Source organism: Seriola lalandi, unplaced genomic scaffold, assembly GCF_002814215.2.
Source record: "Seriola lalandi dorsalis isolate HSWRI2012SDOR001 ecotype SW California unplaced genomic scaffold, Sedor1 jcf7180002054945, whole genome shotgun sequence".
In the NCBI taxonomy this organism is placed as follows: domain Eukaryota; kingdom Metazoa; phylum Chordata; class Actinopteri; order Carangiformes; family Carangidae; genus Seriola; species Seriola lalandi.
Window position 1 is genome coordinate 3,510,466 of NW_019525496.1, and position 22,868 is coordinate 3,533,333.

General features: G+C 41.9%; 1 protein-coding gene across 3 annotated transcripts in view; it reads left to right on the forward strand.

Moving 5' to 3' along the window:
• dock5 (dedicator of cytokinesis 5) overlaps nt 1-22,862 on the forward strand; it is a 30,161-nt gene extending 7,299 nt beyond the window's left edge. Inside the window, exons 6-51 of one of the 3 annotated variants that reach the window (XM_023394113.2) lie at nt 51-199; nt 343-478; nt 588-745; nt 1,711-1,792; nt 2,386-2,515; nt 3,220-3,292; nt 5,372-5,514; nt 5,677-5,802; nt 5,939-6,063; nt 7,199-7,297; nt 7,544-7,616; nt 7,739-7,842; nt 8,084-8,264; nt 8,603-8,700; nt 8,820-8,909; nt 11,500-11,600; nt 11,734-11,868; nt 11,957-12,068; nt 12,427-12,497; nt 12,721-12,827; nt 13,004-13,140; nt 14,392-14,487; nt 14,683-14,781; nt 15,095-15,265; nt 15,390-15,490; nt 15,575-15,633; nt 15,875-16,029; nt 16,163-16,248; nt 16,590-16,746; nt 16,872-16,912; nt 16,995-17,085; nt 17,230-17,349; nt 17,719-17,808; nt 18,374-18,478; nt 18,760-18,901; nt 19,397-19,478; nt 19,590-19,674; nt 19,825-19,911; nt 20,004-20,180; nt 20,755-20,838; nt 20,926-21,063; nt 21,296-21,468; nt 21,666-21,810; nt 22,026-22,194; nt 22,372-22,490; nt 22,613-22,862. In XM_023394113.2, coding sequence (XP_023249881.1) covers nt 51-199; nt 343-478; nt 588-745; nt 1,711-1,792; nt 2,386-2,515; nt 3,220-3,292; nt 5,372-5,514; nt 5,677-5,802; nt 5,939-6,063; nt 7,199-7,297; nt 7,544-7,616; nt 7,739-7,842; nt 8,084-8,264; nt 8,603-8,700; nt 8,820-8,909; nt 11,500-11,600; nt 11,734-11,868; nt 11,957-12,068; nt 12,427-12,497; nt 12,721-12,827; nt 13,004-13,140; nt 14,392-14,487; nt 14,683-14,781; nt 15,095-15,265; nt 15,390-15,490; nt 15,575-15,633; nt 15,875-16,029; nt 16,163-16,248; nt 16,590-16,746; nt 16,872-16,912; nt 16,995-17,085; nt 17,230-17,349; nt 17,719-17,808; nt 18,374-18,478; nt 18,760-18,901; nt 19,397-19,478; nt 19,590-19,674; nt 19,825-19,911; nt 20,004-20,180; nt 20,755-20,838; nt 20,926-21,063; nt 21,296-21,468; nt 21,666-21,810; nt 22,026-22,194; nt 22,372-22,490; nt 22,613-22,714 — 5,304 coding nt within the window. In that variant the 3' untranslated portion in view covers nt 22,715-22,862. Of the gene's footprint in view, nt 1-50; nt 200-342; nt 479-587; nt 746-1,710; nt 1,793-2,385; nt 2,516-3,219; nt 3,293-5,371; nt 5,515-5,676; nt 5,803-5,938; nt 6,064-7,198; nt 7,298-7,543; nt 7,617-7,738; nt 7,843-8,083; nt 8,265-8,602; nt 8,701-8,819; nt 8,910-11,499; nt 11,601-11,733; nt 11,869-11,956; nt 12,069-12,426; nt 12,498-12,720; nt 12,828-13,003; nt 13,141-14,391; nt 14,488-14,682; nt 14,782-15,094; nt 15,266-15,389; nt 15,491-15,574; nt 15,634-15,874; nt 16,030-16,162; nt 16,249-16,589; nt 16,747-16,871; nt 16,913-16,994; nt 17,086-17,229; nt 17,350-17,718; nt 17,809-18,373; nt 18,479-18,759; nt 18,902-19,396; nt 19,675-19,824; nt 19,912-20,003; nt 20,181-20,754; nt 20,839-20,925; nt 21,064-21,295; nt 21,469-21,665; nt 21,811-22,025; nt 22,195-22,371; nt 22,491-22,612 lie in introns of all 3 variants that reach the window. The other 2 variants (XM_023394114.2, XM_087170316.1) reach the window with 2 other exon arrangements.
• Nucleotides 22,863-22,868: the final 6 nt, after the last annotated feature.

The following is a 22,868-nucleotide window of genomic DNA, read 5'->3' on the forward strand; positions in this document are numbered from 1 at the left end:
ATTCCTCTGATGGTTGCGTTGCTATAAGTATATTCCTGCTTATCTGACAGGTGAACAAGACCACCCTGTTCAGGAGTGTTCAGCAGATGGCCTACAGCCTCATCGAATATCGATCTCAGATAGTGTCAGGAACGCTGCCCAAGGATGACCTTGTCGAGCTGAAAAAGAAAGTCACAGCAAAGATTGATTATGGAAACCGGTATGAGTCGTGCTGCCTTATTGTACTGCAACGAAATGCCTTCTGACATAAACACCATTGTAAAGTTTTATAGGCTTGAGTCATCGCTCTGAGATTGTCTCTGTAAACTCATCTGATGCTGTCTGATCCTCTGTGCTGCTCAGGATTCTGGGGTTGGACCTGGTGGTGCGAGATGAAGCAGGAAACACTCTGGATCCTGACTGGACCAGTACGGTCAGTCTGTTCCGGGCGCACGAGACCGCATCCCGCAGTGTCGATGACAGGATACAAGAAGAGAAGGCATGACTTTTGATTTGTTGATGCTACCAGTCGCTGTACTCCATTGTACCTGTCCATTTCAATTAATATGTATTTCCATGCACTGCCCGGGGGCCTTGTTTTCATGCAGACACGGCTACAGAACCTGGAAATGAGGCGTCAGACTCTGTTCAGCACAGTGCACACCTACAGTCTACTCATGAACCTGAAGAACTTTGTATGCAACATTGGAGAAGATGCTGAGCTGCTCATGTCTCTGTATGACCCTGATCAGTCTGAATTCATCAGGTTAGCTCCTCACTTTTCTCTTACATCCACAATTAAGTATCAAGTTGCGGTTATTTGTCTATTTGGGTCAGTTTTGGCTTTCATTGGTCTTTTAATCCAAGAAATGTCAAACTCCCTGAGAAAAAGAAAAACGACACTCCGTACAACAGAATGTATCTTGATTTGACGCAAACTGATGTCGATGTACCTCACATGTCGACAATTAGCACATGATTGATAAAAAAGGGTTCAAACTTTATTTTTAAAAAAAAAAGAAAAAACACAACCTCTTCTACTTCTACAGTGCTGCAGCAATTACTACTATTCATACTTTGTCACATTATGGCACAAGTTACAAAGTGAAGAATTAAGAATTATAATTAGTTTTACTATGGGAATGAAGAATAATAATGATGGCTGGAGGTTGTGCGTTACTGTCACATAACGCTGCACAGCTGAGATGTAGCGGCTTCAGCACTGTTTGAGATGAACACTGGAAGCTGGAAGGCTGCTTGTTTCAGGCGTTTATTAAGCTGCTGCTGCTTCTTCTGCTTGCTGGGGTAGAAATGTAACATCTCTATTCTAAGCTTGGTGAAAATGGTGCCAGCATAAATAATGGAAGTGATTTAAAAAAAAAAAAAAAAAAAACCTCTAACACATTTTAAAAAATGATTACAAGGTAAGTTTTATGAATGTTAATGATGTGAAACCTGATGTGAAAACTAAAAACACTCAGTCCCTGTGTCCCTCCAGGCCTTTCAGCCATAACCTATGTATTTGGCAAGTATAATTATCAGCTTGGATCAATTGACTCTTACATTATTGCTTTTCAAAATATGCAAACGTTTTAGGATTTTTTTGACACTTTTATCAGTTTCATCTGATAAAATCCAAAGTTTACATTATTTACTTTTACATTTTTCCATTTCTCCTGATGCTTTCGATAATGTGATCTCTAACTGTGATTCTTATTTAAATTCATGCAGTGAGAACTTCCTGGTGCGCTGGGACAGTATGGGGATGCCTAAAGAAATTGAAAAACTCAACAACCTGCCAGCACTATTCACGGTAACCGAATCCCAACCCACTGACTGTATTCCCTCCGCTCCGGATTTAAACAATCCAAACGCTGCCTGAAATCTGTGACAAAGAGAACAATTTGTTCCTGGATTGCTCCTAATTTACTAAAAAGTTTCACTGAATGGCTCACATTCACGGCACATCTTTGAAAATTTGAATACATTTGCCACCATTGTTTTGCTTCTGTTTATGTAATGACACAGGCAGCTGTTCCACCGCAAACAAGTCATTGTGTTAACCTGCATCTGTGCCACCAGGAATTAGTGGTTCAGAACGTGATGAAACCACATTTATCAAAGCTGAAATTTTATACTTACACTTGCTTCCTCAAAGCGGACTAGACTCCACTTTGACTTGAAAAAGCAGCCAGAAAAATAAACACATGAAGATGTTGGATAGGTGATATGTGTGAGGGTTTTACTGCATGCTTTCATCCCTAATATTTTCCATTTGGTCTGCAGCTCCGGCCCTGTGAATACACATAATGACAGGCCGGTGATACGTGCAGTCAACTGCCTTTTGTATCTACCTTATCACCCAATATCCCATAATAAATCATCTTTGTGTGTCCTTGCACCCAGGACCTGAGCAGCAGTGACTTAATGAGGCAACGGCTCTTCCTGGTGTGTCAGATCATCAGAGTGGGCAGCATGGAGCTCAAAGAGGGCAAGAAACACACCGGCGGACTGAGGAGGCCGTTTGGTGTGGCTGGTGAGCAGCTTTTTAAATGTCCTAATGTTTGTTTAAGCAATGCAAAAGTCAGTTCAACAAAAAAAAAAAAAATGCCACTCCTCTCTGGTGGTGTAGTTGCATGAATAGTCCCGTCGAGGTGTAAAAATGAAGGATCCCTGTGCTGAATGAAATGGGAACACCTGCTTTCTGACCTAGAAAATGCCTCCACTCTGCCTTGGCAAAGGAGTCGGTGGAAATTGGTTTAGCAACGGTCTTTTTGTTTTTGGCCAGATGATTAGTGGATTTGATGAGAAATGGTTTCCTCTGGTGTTCGAGTAAATGGACTGAAACCAGAGTCAGAAAGAACGTTTAACTCAGAAGTCAAATTCTTAGCCAGGAAAAAAAAAAAGAGCAGTTTAGAAAAAGAGCTGGGTGGAATGAACGATCCAAAGGCATTTGCAAGCTGGAGATCAAGAACCCTCAATCTGTCTTATTATGCTGGCTGTCTGTTGTGCCAGGCAACAGGTGAGTGAGAGCCAACACCTGGCTCAGCTTCTGTTTCAAAAGTAGAACATACAGTTTCCAAATTTATAAAGAGTAAATTCACTTTTATTAAAACTAGGAAATTCCACACGTTGCTGTTGTTTTGGCAAAAACTAGAAAACTGCATTACATCTGGTGAATGAGTTTACCCTTGAGTCTGCGGCCTCACTGTGATGCTACTTGTGTGTTTGTCATTGCAGTGATGGACATTACAGATACTGCCCATGGCAAAACAGACGATGAGGACAAGCAGCATTTCATCCCCTTTCAGCAGTAAGTCTTTTGATGTTGTTACACTTGTTCCGGTGTTAACAGCCCGGCTTTGTTTTCTTACTCAACACAATCGAATAATGGAAAAGAAATGGAATAGGACTCGAGTTACTGCATTCTATCACACCTTTTTCAAGGATGCATTTCAGCTTTTTCTATGTTGCATTTCAAGGGCAAATATAAAAAGTGTGTGCAATACTGAGTGTTAGCTCTGCACAAAGACAGGCTTCAAGGCCATGTTTTCATAGCACCTGCACACTGGGGGGATGAGGACAATAATATATTCACAGGGATCCTAGCTGGAAGAGGCCCAAAAATATCTTGACTGATTCCTGATGTCTAAACCAAATTTTACCAAGGTTTATCTTCTATTTGTCTCTGTGTCACAGTTCGTTGTGTCTTCTTGAGGAGGTACAGACAAAAAAGACATTTTTGTCGTGTAGAATATTTATCAGGACTCAGCAAATGTCTGGATGATAACTTAAAATATTAAATGTGCATTTTTATGACATTTAACTAACCTGAAAAACAGGACTATATACTAATCCAGACTTCAGCATAGTTTCTCCTGCTGAAGTAAACGTGACTAAAAGTTTCCTGGACATGCCATTTTCTGCTCTTCAGTAGATGCCAGTGTTCCTTACAAAAGACAGATTGTACCACTGAAGAACTTGTTGGCAGCTTTGACAAATGAATTTAGATTTCATTCACACTGAGTGACTAATCTGGCACTAGTAAATCATTAACAGGATAATTACAAATTACAAAAATTACAAATTAAAAATTACAAATGACAAAAAAGGTCAAGCTAAATGACTTGACCAATGGAAAAAATATTTCCTTAAGATTTAAATAGCAACTGAATACCAATATTTTATTTGACTTTTCTTTAGTTGGTTAAATGTATTTTCTAAAACATGCAATTACCACATCCGTCCACACAGTGCAGCACAACACTTAATTTGTACTTCAGAAGGTGGGTAGTCATTACAAACATTAAATTCATCAGTTAAAAGTCAATAATCACATCAGCAGGTTCCTCACTGCTCCTGAAATGACATGTCCCCTTATTGTTGCTTAACCAAGAAAGTCATTTTTATCTAAGGAGCTGTGTCATTCCATGTCACCCCACTGACATTTCGTCTCTGTATTTAATTTCTCTTTTAGACTTACAAACAGTGAGCCAATAGTGCAGTCACATATGCACTACAGGCAACTGAATGGTATTCATCAACAGTCAGCTCATTCCTACAAATTGTGTTAACCTCTACTGACAGAAAGCTCCTGACAATAATGAACAATAATGTAGAATATAAAAAAAAACCAAAAGCAGTATAGCATTGTACAGTAAATTAGACATAGTATATCAGGACCTATTGTCAAAACGCTCCTGCCTGGCCACAACGTTTCATCCACCTCGCGTCATATATTTGCTCTTGCAATACACCAACCTCTTTAAGCGTTGTGAAAACTTCCCCTACACGTCTCTGCTGTGACGTCCATATAGGCAACATATAGACTCTGTCCTCCCTCTGTGTCAACCTCTCCCTCTTACCACACCACCGCAGTACACTTTGATTTATTCTCTTTTGTATGAATGCCCTCTTTGATGTTTGCCTCATCCATGTTCACTACATGCTACAGAAAACTCAGTTACACCCCATTTAATATAAATTTGACTTGCATGAGTTGCACCTGGAAGCAAAATTTAAAAACCTGATAAGTTGCACAAAAACTTGTGGAGTGACATGCAACGCTGATGACATCCCCGTTAGTCTCAGATGTAATTTGTGTTGGTGCTTATTTGCTATGGTTAGCGTGAATTAAATTAGGATGGTGAACATGGTATACATTATACCTTTTTCATTTAGCATTTAGTTCAAAGTATAGCCTATCAGAGCCACTAGCATACCTTTAGACGTAATGTTATGACAAAACCAAATTACTTATTGAAAGGCCAAAACATTCTTCATTAGTATTTCCACACGCTGCCTTTGCGGCTCCTCTGTCCATTCCTTTGTCACCTGTCAGAGATGCTGGCAGCTGATTGTTCTTCCTCTCATGCCGGTGCTTCTCACTCAGGATAGCTATGGAAACCTACATCCGTCAGAGGCAGCTCATCATGTCTCCGCTCATGCCATCTCGAGTCATCGGGGAGAATGAGCCGCTCACTGCTGTCTTCAACAAAGTCATTGCCACGCGGGAGGTCAATCACAAAGGCCAGGGTAAAATGAAGTGCTTACAGACACTGTCCCCCCCTGTGATTTCAGTGGGTTGCTCTAAATTGACCTTTTTGTTTTGAGGGGAATAAATGATGTGTGAGGGGTCTATAGGGTGTATGCTTTCAGTGTCTGCCTCATTGAATTTCTTTACATGTTTCTTGGCAGGGCTGTTTGTGACCCTGAAGCTCCTCCCAGGGGATCTTGCCCAAGTCAGGAAGGACTACCCCCACTTTGTGGATCGCAGCACGGCTATCGTCAGGAAAATGGGCTTCCCGGAAATCATCCTCCCAGGTGGATTAAAGTCTTTGTTGCTGGGCACTGCTCTGCATAGGCCATGGTCATGTTCATTTTCCTTGCTTACAAAGCCGTGAGCAGGGTTCATAAATTGTCAGCTCATCCACCTGATCATCTGCTGTCCCTTGTCCAGGAAACGTGAGGAATGATATTTACATAACCTTGCTGCAGGGAGAGTTTGACCGTGGTAAAAAGAAGACCCCCAAAAATGTCGAGGTCATACTGACTGTGCACGATGATGAGGGCAATCCCATGGAGGTAAAATTAACCTAGTGAATGCACTTGACTAACTGTGTTAATATCTTCTCTTAAATTTTTTTTTTGTAATTCTGCTGTAAATACATTTTAGCCTTGCTCCCAGCATGGCTCCATGGTTAGGCAGTATATTGGGCAGGGTCATCGCTTTACTACTGGATGGATTTCCATGAAATTTTGTATCAACAATCCTGCTGACTTGAGTGGTCCCCTTCATCTAGTTTTTGACAAAAAACCAATTCGAGTGCCATCCCCCATTCCCCGTGAAAGTTAGATATGCTTGCACCTTGGAGGATTGCTATTATAACGGTGCAGTGTTTCACACAGAAGTAGATTCTAGTTGTGGCGAGCTGATTACATATTCTGATTGGCCAGTGAACCCAGTTGCATTACGCTCTGTGCACCCTGAGGGGCTAGGAGGGGCTGAGCAAATCAATGCGCAAATCACAACGTTAGACATCATTTATGTTATAATAGAAGTGTAAATAAATTTTCGGTTAATTATGAAACTGGTGGGAAAAAGTCTAGATGATGAATGGGAAACACTGGCAGATTTAGGTCTACAACTTAGTAAGAGAGAACACTTGATTCTCAACAGATCCTCATTTATGATGATATCATGATCCATGTGACTGATCCACACATCTGAGGTGCATTTTCAGTCCACCACACTTGTTTGTAACATGCACAGTGTATGCACATTGTGCATCCGGTTATCTTGATATCTTTCTTGATATGCTATCTTGATAATGCTCAATATAGCAATATAATGATTTCAGACCAGGTATTTGTTGGTCAATCGTGCAATCCCTTTCTGCTGACTCGAGATACCAATATGCTAACAATTTGCCTGACCACACCTCGTTTTGAGACCAACACGGCCAGGGTTGCTCAGATGGACACAACTGTATTTGCTGTTCAAACAACATGGGCACTGGACAGAAAAACGTTGGTCTGAAACTAGCAAAGACACTTACCCTTAGTCTTGTTTTCTTTATTTCTATTTCTTATTAAAGGTTATATGAATGTCTGTTCAAGCATTGACTTGTATTACTATGACTCTGGTACTTTTTTTGATTGCAAATGCATCAAAGAGCAAATTGACATTGTTTTTATCTCCCTCCTTTCATTTCTGTAGAAAGCCATATTTCCTGGGGCTGGTTATGATGGCATCACAGAGTACAAGTCTGTCATCTACTACCAGGTGAAGCAGCCTTGCTGGAATGAAACAGTGAAGGTAAGCCCATGACAGGGACCAACATGTGCAGCTCTGTGTTTCCAACATGATATCTTGTGTTCTTTAATTAGTTCTTCAAATGGATTTTCTGTGGCTCAATATAATAAAATAATCTTCTGGGGAAGATACCAGAGCAGAATATGCTACTCATACAAATTTCCTACCAGATAACGTTTCTTCCATGTGTAATCCTGTATTCACACTTCTCTCCTTAATTCCCCTGACTTTTCCTCCCCTCCCCGCAAGGTGACAATTCCCATTGAAGACGTGTGCCGCTCTCACCTCAGGGTGATGTTTCGACATAGATCCTCCCAGGACTGTGAGTGACTGTGCCTTATTTGTATGACAAACACCCACATGTAGTTCTGCCACAATGTTAAATAGAGCTAGAGTGACTGCTGGTAGATAGGTTCCTGTCTTACGCTCCTTTGCATCCTTCAGCTCGGGATAAATCGGAGAAGCCCTTTGGTATGGCCTTCGTGCGGCTCATGAGAGGAGATGGGACCACACTAAAAGATGGCAGGCACGAACTTATTGTCTATAAGGTGCGGTTGCAGGATCTTTGTGTATTCTTATTTTGTATGAAATTTAATTAATAGCACTTATCTTTAAAATAAGCAGCAGGTTGTTTATTGTTTTTATCTAATTACACAAAAATCTGTCTTGAATAGCTGACAGTCAGTAGATGGATTATGCACGAATCCCTCCTCAGTCAATAAATATGACATTAGATCTCCATCGATCAATATGCTTCATGATTCATTGCCTACTTTATGAATTTCTTAGGTTGACATGAAAAAGGCTGAGGATGCAAAGGTTTATCTCACCTTGCCAGCGACCTGGGATGAAGTGGAGGAGAAGGAAAAGCAAACGGGAAAGCAGTTCCACCACTCAGGACTGATTCCTGTGACTAAAGACAGCTTTCAGATTGCGACGCTCACCTGCTCCACTAAACTCACTCAAAACGGTACCGCAGGGCACATTTCTATTTTTCCCCAATCCTCCAATCTGCTAAAGTTGTGATAATTAAACATCTTGTCAAAAATCATCTTTAAGAAACGAAACTGATTCTTCATCAGATAGAGGTGCAGTGACACCGTAGTTTCCTCCCTTCAGATTGCCTTGAAATTAATTAAGCCCATCTGTGTTGTTAATATATTGCTGATGTGTTCATGTTAATTGATGAAAATCTAATTAGGTTTATATTGAAATTTCAGGCTTTTAACACAATTATCATAACTAATGTCGTAACAGAGGAGGTGTTGCTGCCACTGTATTTATTCTGATGTGTTGATGTTTTTCCAGTGGATCTACTTGGCCTGTTAAACTGGAGGTCTAACCCTGAAGATCTGGACCAGATTCTGCAGAGACTGATGGAGGTCGAGGGAGGGGAGATTGTGAAAGTGAGTTCTGCTGTGTCACAAATGCTGCACTGAAAATGTAAAATTCTGCTTGATTTTATAGATGTTGCATAATGTCCTTTTAATGACACTTTTGTAAAAGGTTTCTGTTTTATGCACAGTTTCTCCAGGACACTCTTGATGCCCTGTTCAACATCATGATGGACACCTCAGAGAAGGACACATATGATACCCTGGTCTTCAATGCCTTGGTTAGTTTTTGCTAAAGCCATAGTGTCAGTGGTAATTTCTATCATGCAGTGCAGAAATATCCATAACAGGATGGCATTACACGATACAGTGCATTCAGAAAGTATTCAGACCCCTTAAATTTTTTCATGTTTTGTTATGTTTCAGCGTTATGCCAAAATTGTTTAAGTTAATTTTTTCCCCTCATCAATTTACACTCAAGAGCCCATAAACGAAAACAGATGTTTTGCTAAACTGAAATATCACACTGACATACTATAAGTACTCAGACCCTTTGCTATGACACTTGAAATTGAAAACTCAGGTGCCTGCCGGTTCTCTTGATCATCTATGAGATGTTTCTAAACCTTGATTGGAGTCCACCTGTGGTAAACTCAGTTGATTGACATGATTTGGAAAGACACACACCTGTCCATAGGAGGTCTCACAGCTGACAATGTATATCAGAGCAAAAGCTGTGAGCAGGAAGGAACTGCCTGCAGAGCTAAGAGACAGGATTGTGTCGAGGCTCAGATCCGGGGAAGGCTACAAAAACATTTCTGCTGCATTGAAGGTTCTCACGAGCACAGTGGCATCCGTAAATCTTAAATGACCGCCCCATCCTGATGGTCACTCTGGCTCACTCTGGCTCAGCTCCAGAGATCCTGTGTGGAGTTGGGAGAAACTTCCAGAAGGACAACCATCACTGCAGCACTCCATCGATCTTGGCTTTATGGCAGAGAGGCCAGACTGTAGCTTCTCCTCCAAGAGAGACACATGAAAGCTGCTTGGATTTTATTTTTTTTAAAAAGCACCTGAAAAATTCTCAGACTGTGAGAAACAAGATTCTCTGGTCTGATGAAATACGAATGAACTGGCCTCAACTTTAAGCATCATCTCTGGAGTAGATCTCTGGAGCGCTTATCACCTGCCCAATACCATCTGATCGGTGGCTGCATCATGCTGTGGGAGTGTTTTTCAGTGGCAGGGACATGGAAACTGGTCATGGTTGAGGAAAAACTGAACAGATCAAAATACAGAGATATCCTTAACGAGAATGAGATTGGCCAGAGGTTCGCCTTCCATCAGGACAATGACCCTAAGTACACAGCCAAGACAATGCAGGAATCGCTTAGGGAACTCTGAATGTCCTGCCAGAGCCCTGACTTGAACCCAATCCAACATCTCTGGAGGTACCTAAAAATGGCTGCCCACCAACTGTCCCCATCTGACCTGACGGAGCTTGAGAGGATCTGCAGAAAATCCCCAGATCCAGATGTGCAAAACTTGTCACATCATACCCTTGAAGACTCAAGGCTGTAACCATTGCCACAGGTGTTTCAACCAAGTGCTGAGTAAAGGGTCTGAATACTTATGTCAATATTGCACTTCAGTTTTTCCTTTTCAATAAATGTGTTTGTTTGTTTATTAAAATCTGTTTTCACTTTGTCATTATGGGGTATTGAGTGTAGATAAATGAGAACAAAATGTATTTAAATTAAAACAAAATTAATTTAAATCAAAACAAAATGTGAACTGTACATAGCAATGGTTCTGAACCGAGGGGTCACAAGATGAATCTAAACTGAATTCTGCTAATTTTTTTTTTTTTGTTAATTGTTTTGTTTTTCAGACTTTTCTCTTAATTTTGCTCCATTCTTGTGAAATGCTGAAAATGATCAAGACTTGGTCATGACACATTTTTGACAGTTACAATCAGCACGAACCTCAGCAATAATAATTATAACAGAACCCTGTGTTTTGCCCGTTCAGTGCTTTTATACTCAGAACTGCTGTTCAGATGATTGAAAAGCCTCAGTTACCTCCTCCCCCGCCTTTGATTGTCGCCCTATAGAACTGTAACCACTTTTGCCTTTGTGTGTGCTTCGACAACATGCCACACAAACTTGTTCTTTTTTGGAATAACCCAGCCCTTAATGCGAAGCAGCAGCAGGATAATGCTCCATTCTGTATTAGCAGTAGCTGAATTTAGCTCTGTTTCTATGTAAACATAGAAAGCAATAAAGAATTAGGGTGATATCAGTTGGATAAAATATAAACAGTAATGCTGGATTAATTACACACATGCATGGCCATGAAAAGTATCAAAATGCATTTCATGAAAATGTTTAAAGGTCCCATATTTTACACTTTTCCAGTGTTTTAAGGTCTCTGAGCCTCTCTTCTGATTGGCTGACTGTTTTTCTGAGTGATCCAATAAAAATTTAGCAGATTTCAGGTAAACACAAAACTAAATCCTGCAAGGTTGGATGGTGGGTCCAGGTAGGCGGGGCTTGGGGCATGACTGAGAGCAGTGACTGCTTTGTTGTGACATCACAAAGTTACAGAAGACCTGACGACTGGTTTTAAGGCTCAGTTTCTGAATACAGACTGTGCATTTCTCTGTGGACTGAACGTGTTAATACTTCTCACAGTATTAACATGGAACCTAGACCTGCTTTATAATCATAAAAGACATGGAAATCTCACTTTATACAACATGGGACCTTTAAGATTATAACTCTGGAACCACTGACATACAGTATTGTATGTGTATAATGTTTCAACTTAGACAAGGCTCTGATTTTGTTTCCTCCTCGTTTTTGTCACCAGGTATTTATAATCACACTCATTGGTGACATAAAGTTCCAGCACTTCAACCCAGTACTGGAAACATACATCAACAAGCACTTCAGTGCCACTCTGGCTTACATGTGAGTCTCCGTTCTGTATTTCCCATCTTTGATGACTTCACGCTGTTTATTTTTAGAGCTTCTTTTGCTCCTCTTCTCCACCTACATCCAAATTACCAGCAGACCTTGATGCCTGACTCACTTATTTTTTCAGGAAGCTAACCGGGGTGCTTAACTACTATGTGGGCCATGCCGAGGAGCCCATCCTGACTGAGAGGCTCTACGTAGCACTCAAAGCTCTGAAGTACCTGTTCAGATTCATTGTGCAGTCCCGGGTCCTGTATCTTAGGTATCAGAGGCGCTGCCATGTAAGAATCCACTTTGCACTCTCATAAGGAAGACTTCTTGTGATCCAATTCCTGGCATTTGATTCTCAGATTCTATGGCAACAGTGAAGATGGGGACGCGTTCTTCAACTCCATTCGCACCCTTTTCTTGTCTTTCAACACTCTCATGGACAGACCACTTGATGAGGGAGTGAAGATAAAGGTAGGCTCAACAAGTACTGTACTGTTGTTGCTTTAGTTGTATATGCACTGTATCTGGTTTACAATTACATATTAAAAACTAAATTGCATGTAGACTCTATGAAGAGCTTTAATTTTCAGTCAGCATTTGTCTATGCATGTAAATGACTGCAGTAGTCCAGCTGTGAAAATGTGTTGCACTGTTTCATGGACAAGTTAATGAAAAGTTTTACAAATGAACTGCAGAGTAAGTCTGGGCTTCCTGTTGGCAGTCTCACTAAGGTGAGGGGGAAAAAATCTGGTAAAAAGCTTGTTTTACCAGAGAATGAAAAACATCCCCATGCTTCAGCCTGATGAGACCAGATTCTTCTCTTTTTCAGGGGGCAATATTGAAATACCTCCCCAGCATCATTAATGACATCCAGACTGTGTTTGATCCCGTGGAGCTCAGGTAACTCTCCAGAGGCTCTGCACAGCAGGAAATGATAATTGCCTGTCTCAGTGCAAATTATCATATTTACTTCAGAGTAAAGGAGGCGTTACTCTCAATTCTTGCTGCTGCAAAATTAGGCTGCACGTGTGCTGCTCATTAGTCCTCCATGATAATAATTGCTAGATGTGAAATGTGAATAGCATTAAACTTGTCAGCGCTACTCCTTTCATTCTCTTTTCAGCATCCTCCTCGCGAAGTTCATTGAGAGCATTCCTGACTCTCAGCTCGTGCGTCAGAAGCTGGGCTGCATGTGTAAAATGGTGGAGAGTGACCTTTTCAGGCAGCCAGGTAGGAGTCCTTGAGGCTCAAAAACCACATAATGACATTTCGCACAAGATGAAGGAGAAAAAAAACCCTGCTCGGCATGACACCTACATACAAGTTTGTCAGGGCAGCTCCATTAACAGAAAATGTGATGTTTGATACAGCGAGCTTTTCTTTTTTCCTCTGCTGTGTTGGCACAGATTGTCGAGATGTGCTTCTGCCACTTGTTACTGACCAGCTGAGTGGGCAGCTGGATGACCATTCGAGTAAGCCTGACCACGAGGCCTGCGTCCAGCTGCTCAGCACAGTGCTGGACAATTTGGACCGCAAGGATGTGGTGAGGAATTCACCTTCAGAAACACAACACAGAGATAACGAGTTTAAAGGGTCATTACATTCAAATTACAGAAAAAGAAACATTTAGTCACAATGAGATTGTGGCTATAAGCGGCCAAAATGAGTTTCCTGAGATTAGGTAGAGGGAAGAGCTCAGGCATCCGTGGGGGCCTTGTAGCAAAACTGCTGCTGTTTTGGTTGAAAGATGCCAGTTGTGGTGATTGGGGCCTCTCTCTAGAGGTTTTCCAGGCATGTCCAACTGGAAGGAAGCCTCAGGGCAGACCTAGAGCATTCTGGAGGGATGTTTAGTTCCCATCTGGCCTGGGAGCATTTTGGGATCCCCCTGGAGGAGCTGGAGGACATAGCTAAGGGAGGGAACATCTGGGCTACTCTGCTTAGCCTGTTTCCAGTGTGACCAAAACCCAGCTAGCTAGCAGGTCTAGGTCATAGTGGATGTGAGGGGAAAGTAGGTAAAATGGATGAAATATCTATTCATTCAGATAGTTTTGGTTTTATTTTTCCAGGTTTTGAGTTAACTGTCTCAGATTTCTGCCACTACCTGGAGGTCAGTGGAATTTTGTTTGTGATAAAAATAAAAATAATATGAAGAATTTCAGCAGCAACATTGTTTTCTAGAGAGGATAATCCACAGACCTCACTGAAAACAGTTTTTATTAATTGTTTTTTTGACTGTAATTATTCCTTCCATCATCACCTAACCTTCTGATTTCACACTATTAACTGTTCAGAAAATAGTGACAAATGTCCAATACGATTTCCTAAGATCTGAGGGGGACCAACAGATATTTAGTTAACTATAATTTAGGACAAGGAAAAGCATCAAATGCTCGCAAATTAGAGGGTGTATTGTGATATAGAGGGCATTTTAAAACAATAAATAACTTACGAATAGTTGTAGATTAATTGTCTGTCAATTGACTAATTGTTTCAGCTCCAGTTCATTTCCTCTCTCCACAGCAGTATCCATAGTAACTCGTACAGCCTTTAAAGTAAGACCTGCTGCTGATTACTGTTTTAAATGTGTTTTTTCTGTATGTAGTGGAGAGAGGAATCTAAATGTCAAATATCCCAGGAACTTGTCAAGTAAAACTAGCATTAAAAAACAAATAAGAAAAATAGGGTTTTTGTAATTTAGGTGAATAAGCCCTTAAACACTGACAGCTTTGTGTAGCATGTCAGTGCCGCTGTGTTTCAGCTGGGAATGGTACCTGAGGCTGTTCTGTCTTTGCAGGGTCCAACCAGAGGGCACGTTCAGCTGATAATGGAGCGGCTTCTTCGCAGGGTCAATCGCACTGTCATCAGCATGGACAGATCCTCGTCTCTCATCGTAAGACACAGTGTGATCCTTCACAACTACATCCTCAGCATCCATTCTAACATTAACAATAGTGACATTAACAACAGCTAAATATAGTAATATACCAATATGTCAATAACACAAATACAGTAAAGAACATGTGCAGGTTTTTAGGGATATTTTACTTTGAAATCATGACAGTAATAGTGGACTTCTCTGTGGCAGGGCCACTATCTTGCCTGCATGACAGCCATCCTGAAGCAAATGGATGACATGCATTACGCCCACTACATCAGCACCTTCAAGACAAGACAGGATATCATTGTAAGTGTCCCCGTTCCTCCCCTGTTGGCTACATCTTGTCCTGAAACATCTCATCAATAACAGGCATTAAACCACCCAGGCCACTTACTGCTCCTTAAGAGAATATTGATTATAGACATTTCATGCAGTGGATTGGACATGATGAGGATGTCAGTGGGCCTCCATTAAGCTGTGGGAGCGTTATGTGTGTGCCTGACGTGTAGCAGCACTGCGGTGGATTTGCTTAGTTTGGTTTAAGCAGATGTTACTTACTGTGTTTCTTTAAAGCAGCAGTGTGCGTGCACTTGCTGTAAAGCTGCTTTTCTTCCCTCAGGACTTCCTCATGGAGACATTCATCATGTTTAAAGACCTGATGGGAAACATCTTCCCCGCTGACTGGATGAACATGAACCTGGTGCAGATGCAGGTCTTCCTGAGGGCCATCAACCAGTACTCGGACGTCCTCAACATGTATTTTCTGGACCAGGCGCATTTTGAACTACAGGTGTGTCTCTCGCCCTCCCCCGCCTTGGTAGAGGTTACATTTTTTATTAAACAGAAAATCAAAAGCTAGTGTTATGAGAAGTTAATTATGGCATTAATATTTGAAAACCCTGCTTCCCTCACAGCTGTGGAATAACTACTTTCATTTGACCGTGGCGTTCCTCACCCACAAGACACTGCAGCTGGAATCCTTCTCGCAAGAGAAACGGAATAAGATACTGAACAAGTAAGATCATTTACGATTCATCAAAACGATTATTTAAATCGAGAAGACTTAATTCAAGAGTAATTTGGTTTGAATCTGCCACAGATATGGAGACATGAGGAAGACTATTGGATTTAAGATCAGAGATATGTGGTACAATCTTGGTGAGTCTGATAATGCAGCTATTATCATAGAGTTTGTGGAATTGTTTATTCAGTACCTGCCAGTTATGCAAGTGGAATAACAAGACAATATTTTTTGTCGTCCAGTTTCACAGTGTGTTGTTGTTTTGTTTATTACATTATTAGATTTGGCCTCTGTTTGTTGAGAGATGAAAATGCGGCTTATTGCCTTCTCAAATCGTACTATGATATTTCTGTGTGATAATGTTTTGTTGTCCCTCAGGCCCCCACAAAATGAAGTTCATCCCAGCAATGGTCGGGCCCATGCTGGAGGTCACATTGGTGCCTCAGCCCGAGCTGAGGAAAGCTACCATCCCCATCTTCTTTGATATGATGCAGTGTGAGCACAACTTCAGCCCCGGACGAACATTTGAAACGGTAAAAAGCTATCTCAGAAGTTCAGCACTTTCTTGTTTTCTGTTTGAATTTGACAGAAGCTGCTCCTGGCTAAATATGACATTTGTGATGTGTATGATGGTGTGTTTTTTTAATTCCCTTCTTATCTTTGCAGTTTGAAAATGAACTGATAACAAAATTGGATCAAGAGGTAGAAGGAGGCCGAGGGGATGAGCAGTACAAAGTCCTGCTGGAGAAAACGTAAGGCAGAGGAGCAGATCAAACAGAAAATATTTCTTTCTATTCTAAGGGTTGTATAAGTTGTACAACACGCCGATGAAAAATCCTTCTGTGTAATAGGGAATACATATAAGAAAACAAAAAGCTTTTCTGAATGCCTGCAAGGCGCCAGAAGGACAAGAATCATAAGCAACCTCTAATCAATAGTAAACACTTGAGGAAAGAATGTACGACCCCAGACGAGCACCAACAGATTTCAATGTGCTCGTCGAGAGAAAAGGCAGGCTTTGGCAAACTAAACTAGAAATAGCCCTTTACAGGTCGAGAGCAGTCTGTGAAGGACATTTGTTTTGTATGTGCAGGTTACTGGAGCACTGCAGACGCCACAGATACCTGTCACAGTCAGGAGAGGAGCTGGCTCTGCTCCTGAGCAGCCTGCTGGAGAATCTCCTGGCATACCGCACCATCACACACGATGAAAGTCCAGAGCACCGCATGAGCTGCACCGTCAACGTGCTGGTATGCTCTGTGCCTGTATTTACAAAGGGGCTAACACTATTTGTACATGGACATAAAGCAATTACCTGTGCAAATTGCTCGAGGGAGAATGTTTTTCTGAAATATGCAATTATATGTTTTTTCAGAATTTCTACAAAGAAAAGAAGAGGGAGGACATTTACATCCGGTGAATGAGATGGAAACATGGAGTGTGTATTTTGTTGACCAAAATTGCTACCTGCATTTAACTGATGTCCTTCTGTAACCAGGTACTTGTACAAGTTGAGAGATCTGCACTTGGACTGTGAGAACTACACAGAGGCGGCCTACACTCTGCTACTACATGCTGAATTACTGGAGGTCAGAGTTTGTTTTTTTTTAAGCTTAAACAGAGCTTAAAGCTTTTTTTTTTATGTTTGAGCTGTCTAACCTTTCCAGATATCACCATACTTCCAAATGTTAATTTGAGTGTTGATTTATTAACCTACAAATTTGCTTCATCAGTGGTCTGACAAAACCTGCGCTCCTCACCTGATACCGCGAGATGGGCAACATGTGTGGACCCAGCAGGAGCTGAAAGAGAGGCTCTTCCAGGAGATCATATGTTACTTGGACAAGGGCAAAGTGAGTATTCACTGCTCTGTGAGCTGCCGCCAAAAGTTTTTTTTTGTTTTGTTTTGTTTTGTTTTTTTTTTACACATAATGCACAAATTATCCTTAATAATGTGTGAAAACCGCCCTCTCAGTTCATATTGTGACACTCCAGAGGAAGTTACTAAAGCTCACACACTAGCCGCAGGTTCTTCTGTTGTGTAAGTATTTAGATCTCTTCATTGGCTGCTGCAGACTGACAGTTTCCCTTGAAGCGGTGAGGTGGGGCTTTTGCAGAAGACAGCCGTGGGAGCCAGATGGCAAAGTCTAGCTCGTGGTCCTGTGTTTTTATGCTCGTGTTTTATGTCTCCTTTTAACTGAGCGATGCACATGTCTTCTCAGATGTGGGAGAAGGCCATTGAGCTGGGAAAGCAGCTGGCCAAGATGCATGAGAGCCACATGTTTGACTTCATGGAGCTCAGCCAGCTGTTGGTAAGAGGATACGTGCATTGTTATTCAGCCCTACAAACAAAATACTGTCACTCCTTAAAGCATTAAAATACCCCGGAAAAAAAGGCAGCTTCATAAACTGTTATGAAAATGCAAATGATTTTATTGTTCCTGCCTGGTTTATACTATTGAAATAAGTCAGATGAGTAATAGTGGACAAGGATTGTGTGCCAGCTTGAGTGCGATTGGTTGAAAGAACAACTCAAGGCAGGGGAGAGGAGATAAGTGTTTGTTAGCCTGTTTACTCAACTCATTTCTACCCTGATAGTGTCTGCTGATGCTGTGGAATTTGAATGTATTATGAAGAATCTATTTATAACGTCTCTTTGTGTTAATCGCTTGGTATGATTGTGCTCCAATAAGCTTTTCTCAAAATTACACAAAAGAAAATGAGAGTAAACGTGTTTTTTGTTGTTGTTGTTTTTTTCTTTTAGGATGTTCTTGGAATTAATTCATAATTAAAATTTCATTTTGTAACTACTAACAGACTAATTGAAACAATCAGTGTGCGTACTGCAACGTTATCATCTCGTTTGTGTTCTGTCAGAAAAAACAAGCCCAGTTCTATGAAAATATCATGCATGCGATGCGGCCACAGCCAGAGTACTTCGCTGTAGGATATTATGGCCTTGGATTCCCTTCTTTCCTCAGGGTAAGAAAATGATTACCTGTTTCAATAAATAGAGACTTTGAGAAACCTTCATGCCTGTGCTTATGGAGTGTGCTTGCTTTTTGAAACATTTCTTAGGGCAATGTGCAATAATGCCGATAAAGGTTATTGGCTTTTTGAAGACACAAGAGAACGTCAGGATGAATACAGACCTGTCAAGGCGTAGAGCAAGCACATCTCTCATGTTTTATGAAAAATGAGCTTGATCATAATTCTAGCCTTTCACTCAGTTTCATTTGTTGTGTTACACGTGTCTGCTGCAGAACAAGATGTTCATCTACAGAGGCAAAGAGTATGAGTGGCTTGAAGACTTCAGCTTAAAGCTGCTCTCCCAGTTCCCCAACGCAGTCCGGATGACCAGCACAGCTGCTCCTGGAGACGACATCAGCAGCTCCCCGGGACAGCGTATCCTCAACTAATGAGCCACACAAAAGCTTTTTAATTATCAAGATTTTTAGCCATTTTAGCCACACGGCTCTAGGGAAACGCATTCAGGATGAATTGTAAGATCTTGTCATCTAGCGACCTCATCAGATCAATATTTAATTTGTCCAGTGGGCGGGTTTATGACCTAACACCCTGCAAAACTAATTCCCATCAGTCTCAGCTTTAATTATGTGTTTATTGCTAATTAGCAAATATAAGCATGTTAATACGCTATACTAAGATGGTGAACATGGTAAATAGTGCACTTGCTTAACATTAGCGTGTTAGCATTGTCGTTGTGAGCATTTACCTCAAAGCATGGCTGTGCTTAAGTGCAGCCTGACAAAGCTGCTAGCATGGCTGTGGACTCTTGTTTCACAATTACAGGTTAAAAAAAAATTCTGATCCAGTACAACATTTCTTTATCTGCTCCTCCACACTGTTCCCGTTTTTATCCTTAGCTGAACTCCACAGACATCCAGTGCTTTACTGTCAAGCCTGTTCTCACTGTGCCACGCCAGTTTAAAGACAAGGGGGTTCCAGAGCAGATATTAAAGTGCGTAACAGAACACTTAAAGGCTGATTTATTTTCTCGTGAACACGCTGGGATTTATAGTTCTCTGGTCAAACCACTAACTCACTGCTGTCCTTCCCTGTTCTCTTGCAGCTATTACAGGACCAATGAAATGGACCAGTTCCAGTACTCCAGGCCCTTCAGGAAAGGTGAAAAGGATCCAGACAATGAATTTGCAGTGAGCACTTTTAAAATTTACTTTTAATTACTAAGCTCAGAAAAAAGGTATAAACAACCCTGTGTTTGCACATACCTCACTCTGAAGATTAATAAAGACATTAACAACGTCAGCCTTTATTGTGTTATTGATATTTACTCTGCCCTACAGACCATGTGGATAGAGAGAACAACTTATATTACCGCCTATCGCTTCCCTGGGATTCTGAAATGGTTTGAAGTCAAATCTGTCTCAGTGGTAAGAAGCAATCCTGATGCTCAGACTATGTTGTTCTTGTTTCTGTTTCCTCTAACGCATATTATTCTTCATGTAATTCTCCCGATGGGCAGGAGGAGATCAGTCCTCTGGAGAACGCCGTAGAAACAATGGAGATGGCCAATGAAAAGCTGAGTAACCTTGTGCAGCATCAAGCCTGTGATCGCTCGCTGTCCATCAACCCGCTGTCCATGATGCTCAGCGGCATCGTCGACCCAGCTGTCATGGGCGGCTTCTCCAACTATGAGAAGGTTTGATGTATTTCTTTAACATGGCTATTTCTTTGTCTATTTGTGCACTTTGCTGAAAAAACAGTCAGCAATATTTAATCAGGTCATTTTACTGGGATTGCAGTGTCCTTGGAGCAAACACATGCAGAAAAAAACAAAACAGACAAGAACAACTCCATCCAACTTTACTTGCTACATACAGAGAAATAAAATAATTACATCTATCATAGCAATCACTGCTTAAAGACTGCACTGTATTTATTTTACCTGAACCTGCTAAATCAGCTTCAGGTTGTGTGCACAGTTGGTTCTCAAGTCATTGATTTGGAAAAGATTTTCACTGATATGAAACGTTGCCAAAATGCACTAATAACAAATAACTGCAACATTTATATGAATTTGTGGATTCTTTTTTCATTAACATGACTTCTGGCTGCCCTCATAAGCAGCAAAGTTTTATTCATGAGGGAGCCGCGGTGGCCTCTTTTGTCATGCTGTGAAAACCTTTGCGTTCACTGTTGCTCGCAGCCGTATTTTAAGCGAAAGCATGTGTAAAAAAGCTGCCCAGTTTTCATCCTGTTTTCCTCCTCTTTAGGCATTCTTTACAGACACCTACATCCAACAGCACCCACAGGACCACGAGCGCATCGAGGTCCTCAAACACCTCATTGCTCTGCAGGTAAGTCCCTCCACCATCGTCGTCATTTACGTTGGCCTCGAAGCAGAAGACGTTTTGTAACGCTCAAGTGGCCGTCTTCCCCTCCAGATCCCTCTCTTGGCAGATGGTATTCGCATCCACGGGGAGAAGACGACGGAGCAGCTGAAGCCCTTACACAACCGTCTGGTTACTTGTTTCCAAGACCTTCGGGAAAAAGTGGAGAAGCATTATGGCGTCATAACCTTGGTGCGTTGCCAACCGCAAACTTAATTTAATGTAAGAGGGTGCCAACTTAAGCTATTGGCCCTCTTGCCTTCCTATCAAACGCTTCTCATTCAAAGCAGAGTGTACATTATATTAGCGCAGGACCATAAATCTTGCTTTAGCCAGCCCAGCACGACCCGTGTTTTGCCTGTCATTGTGCTCCTCCCCTGCCAAGATTCCCCCGATGATGCTTAATCCCATTTGTGTGTCCCAGCCCTGCTCTCTCACTGAGAAGAAGAAGAGTCGCGTGGGCTCCGTGGTGATGCCCTACATCCTGTCCTCCACCCTGCGCCGCATGTCCACTGTCTCAACCCTCTCCAACGCCTCCTCAGGCCTCTCCAGCGGCTACGCATCCTCGGATGGGCCCTCCTGCATTTCCTCCCAAGAGTCAGTCCCTTCATCCTCTCTCTGCTTCCCTTGTCTACTTCTCCCACTCTCTGTCTCCGGTTTGGAGTTTTGTGTTCTTGTTTTGCCTCCACTATGGAGGCTGTTTACTTCAAACACTGATTTTGTCTTTGCTCAAATCAAAAGTTTGTCTCTCTGATTGTATGTTCCTATCTCCGCCTCTGATTGTTCACAAGCAGTTCCTTGTCGTCCCGTCCCAGCGATCGCAGGGCCTCTGTTCTGTCCCGCTCAGAGGAGGACAACAGGATTGCTAGAAAGAACAGGAAGGACTGGAGCGTGAGCAAATCCCAGGTCTTACTGGAGAGGCAGTCAGACACAGATGAGGTGTGCAGGAGCTATTTTTACACATATGTTCTGCTATTTTCATTTCTATCTAAAACATACTGTACCTACACTCAGGTGATTATATAAGCTGTTTGCAAGTCTTGGAGACCATTTCATCCTAATATTAAGTCTCTGTTATTTGGTTGTGAATTGAGAATACCACCATTACTGCCTTACACGAATGCCTGTATCTTTGTTTTCCACTTTTATTCCAGACACCTCCAGAGAAGCAGCAGAGGCCCAAGAGTTTACAGTTAGGAGACCGACGACTTACCCTCACCCTGTTCCAGGGTGTTTCATCCCAGCTCAGCCTGTCCAACCCTCTCAGCCCGCTGCCTGCCTCTCCGCACACACCGCACACGCCGCACACACCACGCAGCTCCAGTACGTAGCAGAGAAAGATACTGCTGCACTCTCTGTCTTCATTTTACTTTCTCTTAAAATCAACCTCACACACAGAAAAACGAAGAATATCTGGTGTATAGCCCTAATCTGGTCATACGCACATATTCACTGATGCATGTGGTCTGAAAAGCTTTTATTTCCTTTCTCCTGTGGTAGGTTACTCATCGCTTCTCAGTGACAATGATGCCAATACATTTGACACCCCAGGGACCCCACCACCCATGCCTCCGAAGAAACACCCGCACGAGATTGACAACCTCAGGATCTCTTCAGAGGTACAACTGCTTGCAAAAAATAGCACCCTCACACTAATGCATATTTAATGGCATGTAAACGTTAAAATATTCTGTTTTTATTTCCATTTGAAGTCCTAGCCTGAACTCTTCTTTCCCCACAGTTCACTCCTCCGCTGCCGATGAAGATTGAGAGCAAGCCTCCTCCACCGCCTCCGAAAACACGGAAGTCGATGTTCCCCTCGTACGAGCACACCCCCCAGTAAGGCTACACCTACGCGCAGGCCTTAAAGATTTTCACTAATTCTCTGATTTGGCTGTGATGAAAAGTGCAGTTTCATTTGTGGCATTGTGCAAACGCCACAGTAGGGCACAGATACAGGACCATCTATGTGGGATGTAAGCAAGATATTCGGGGGG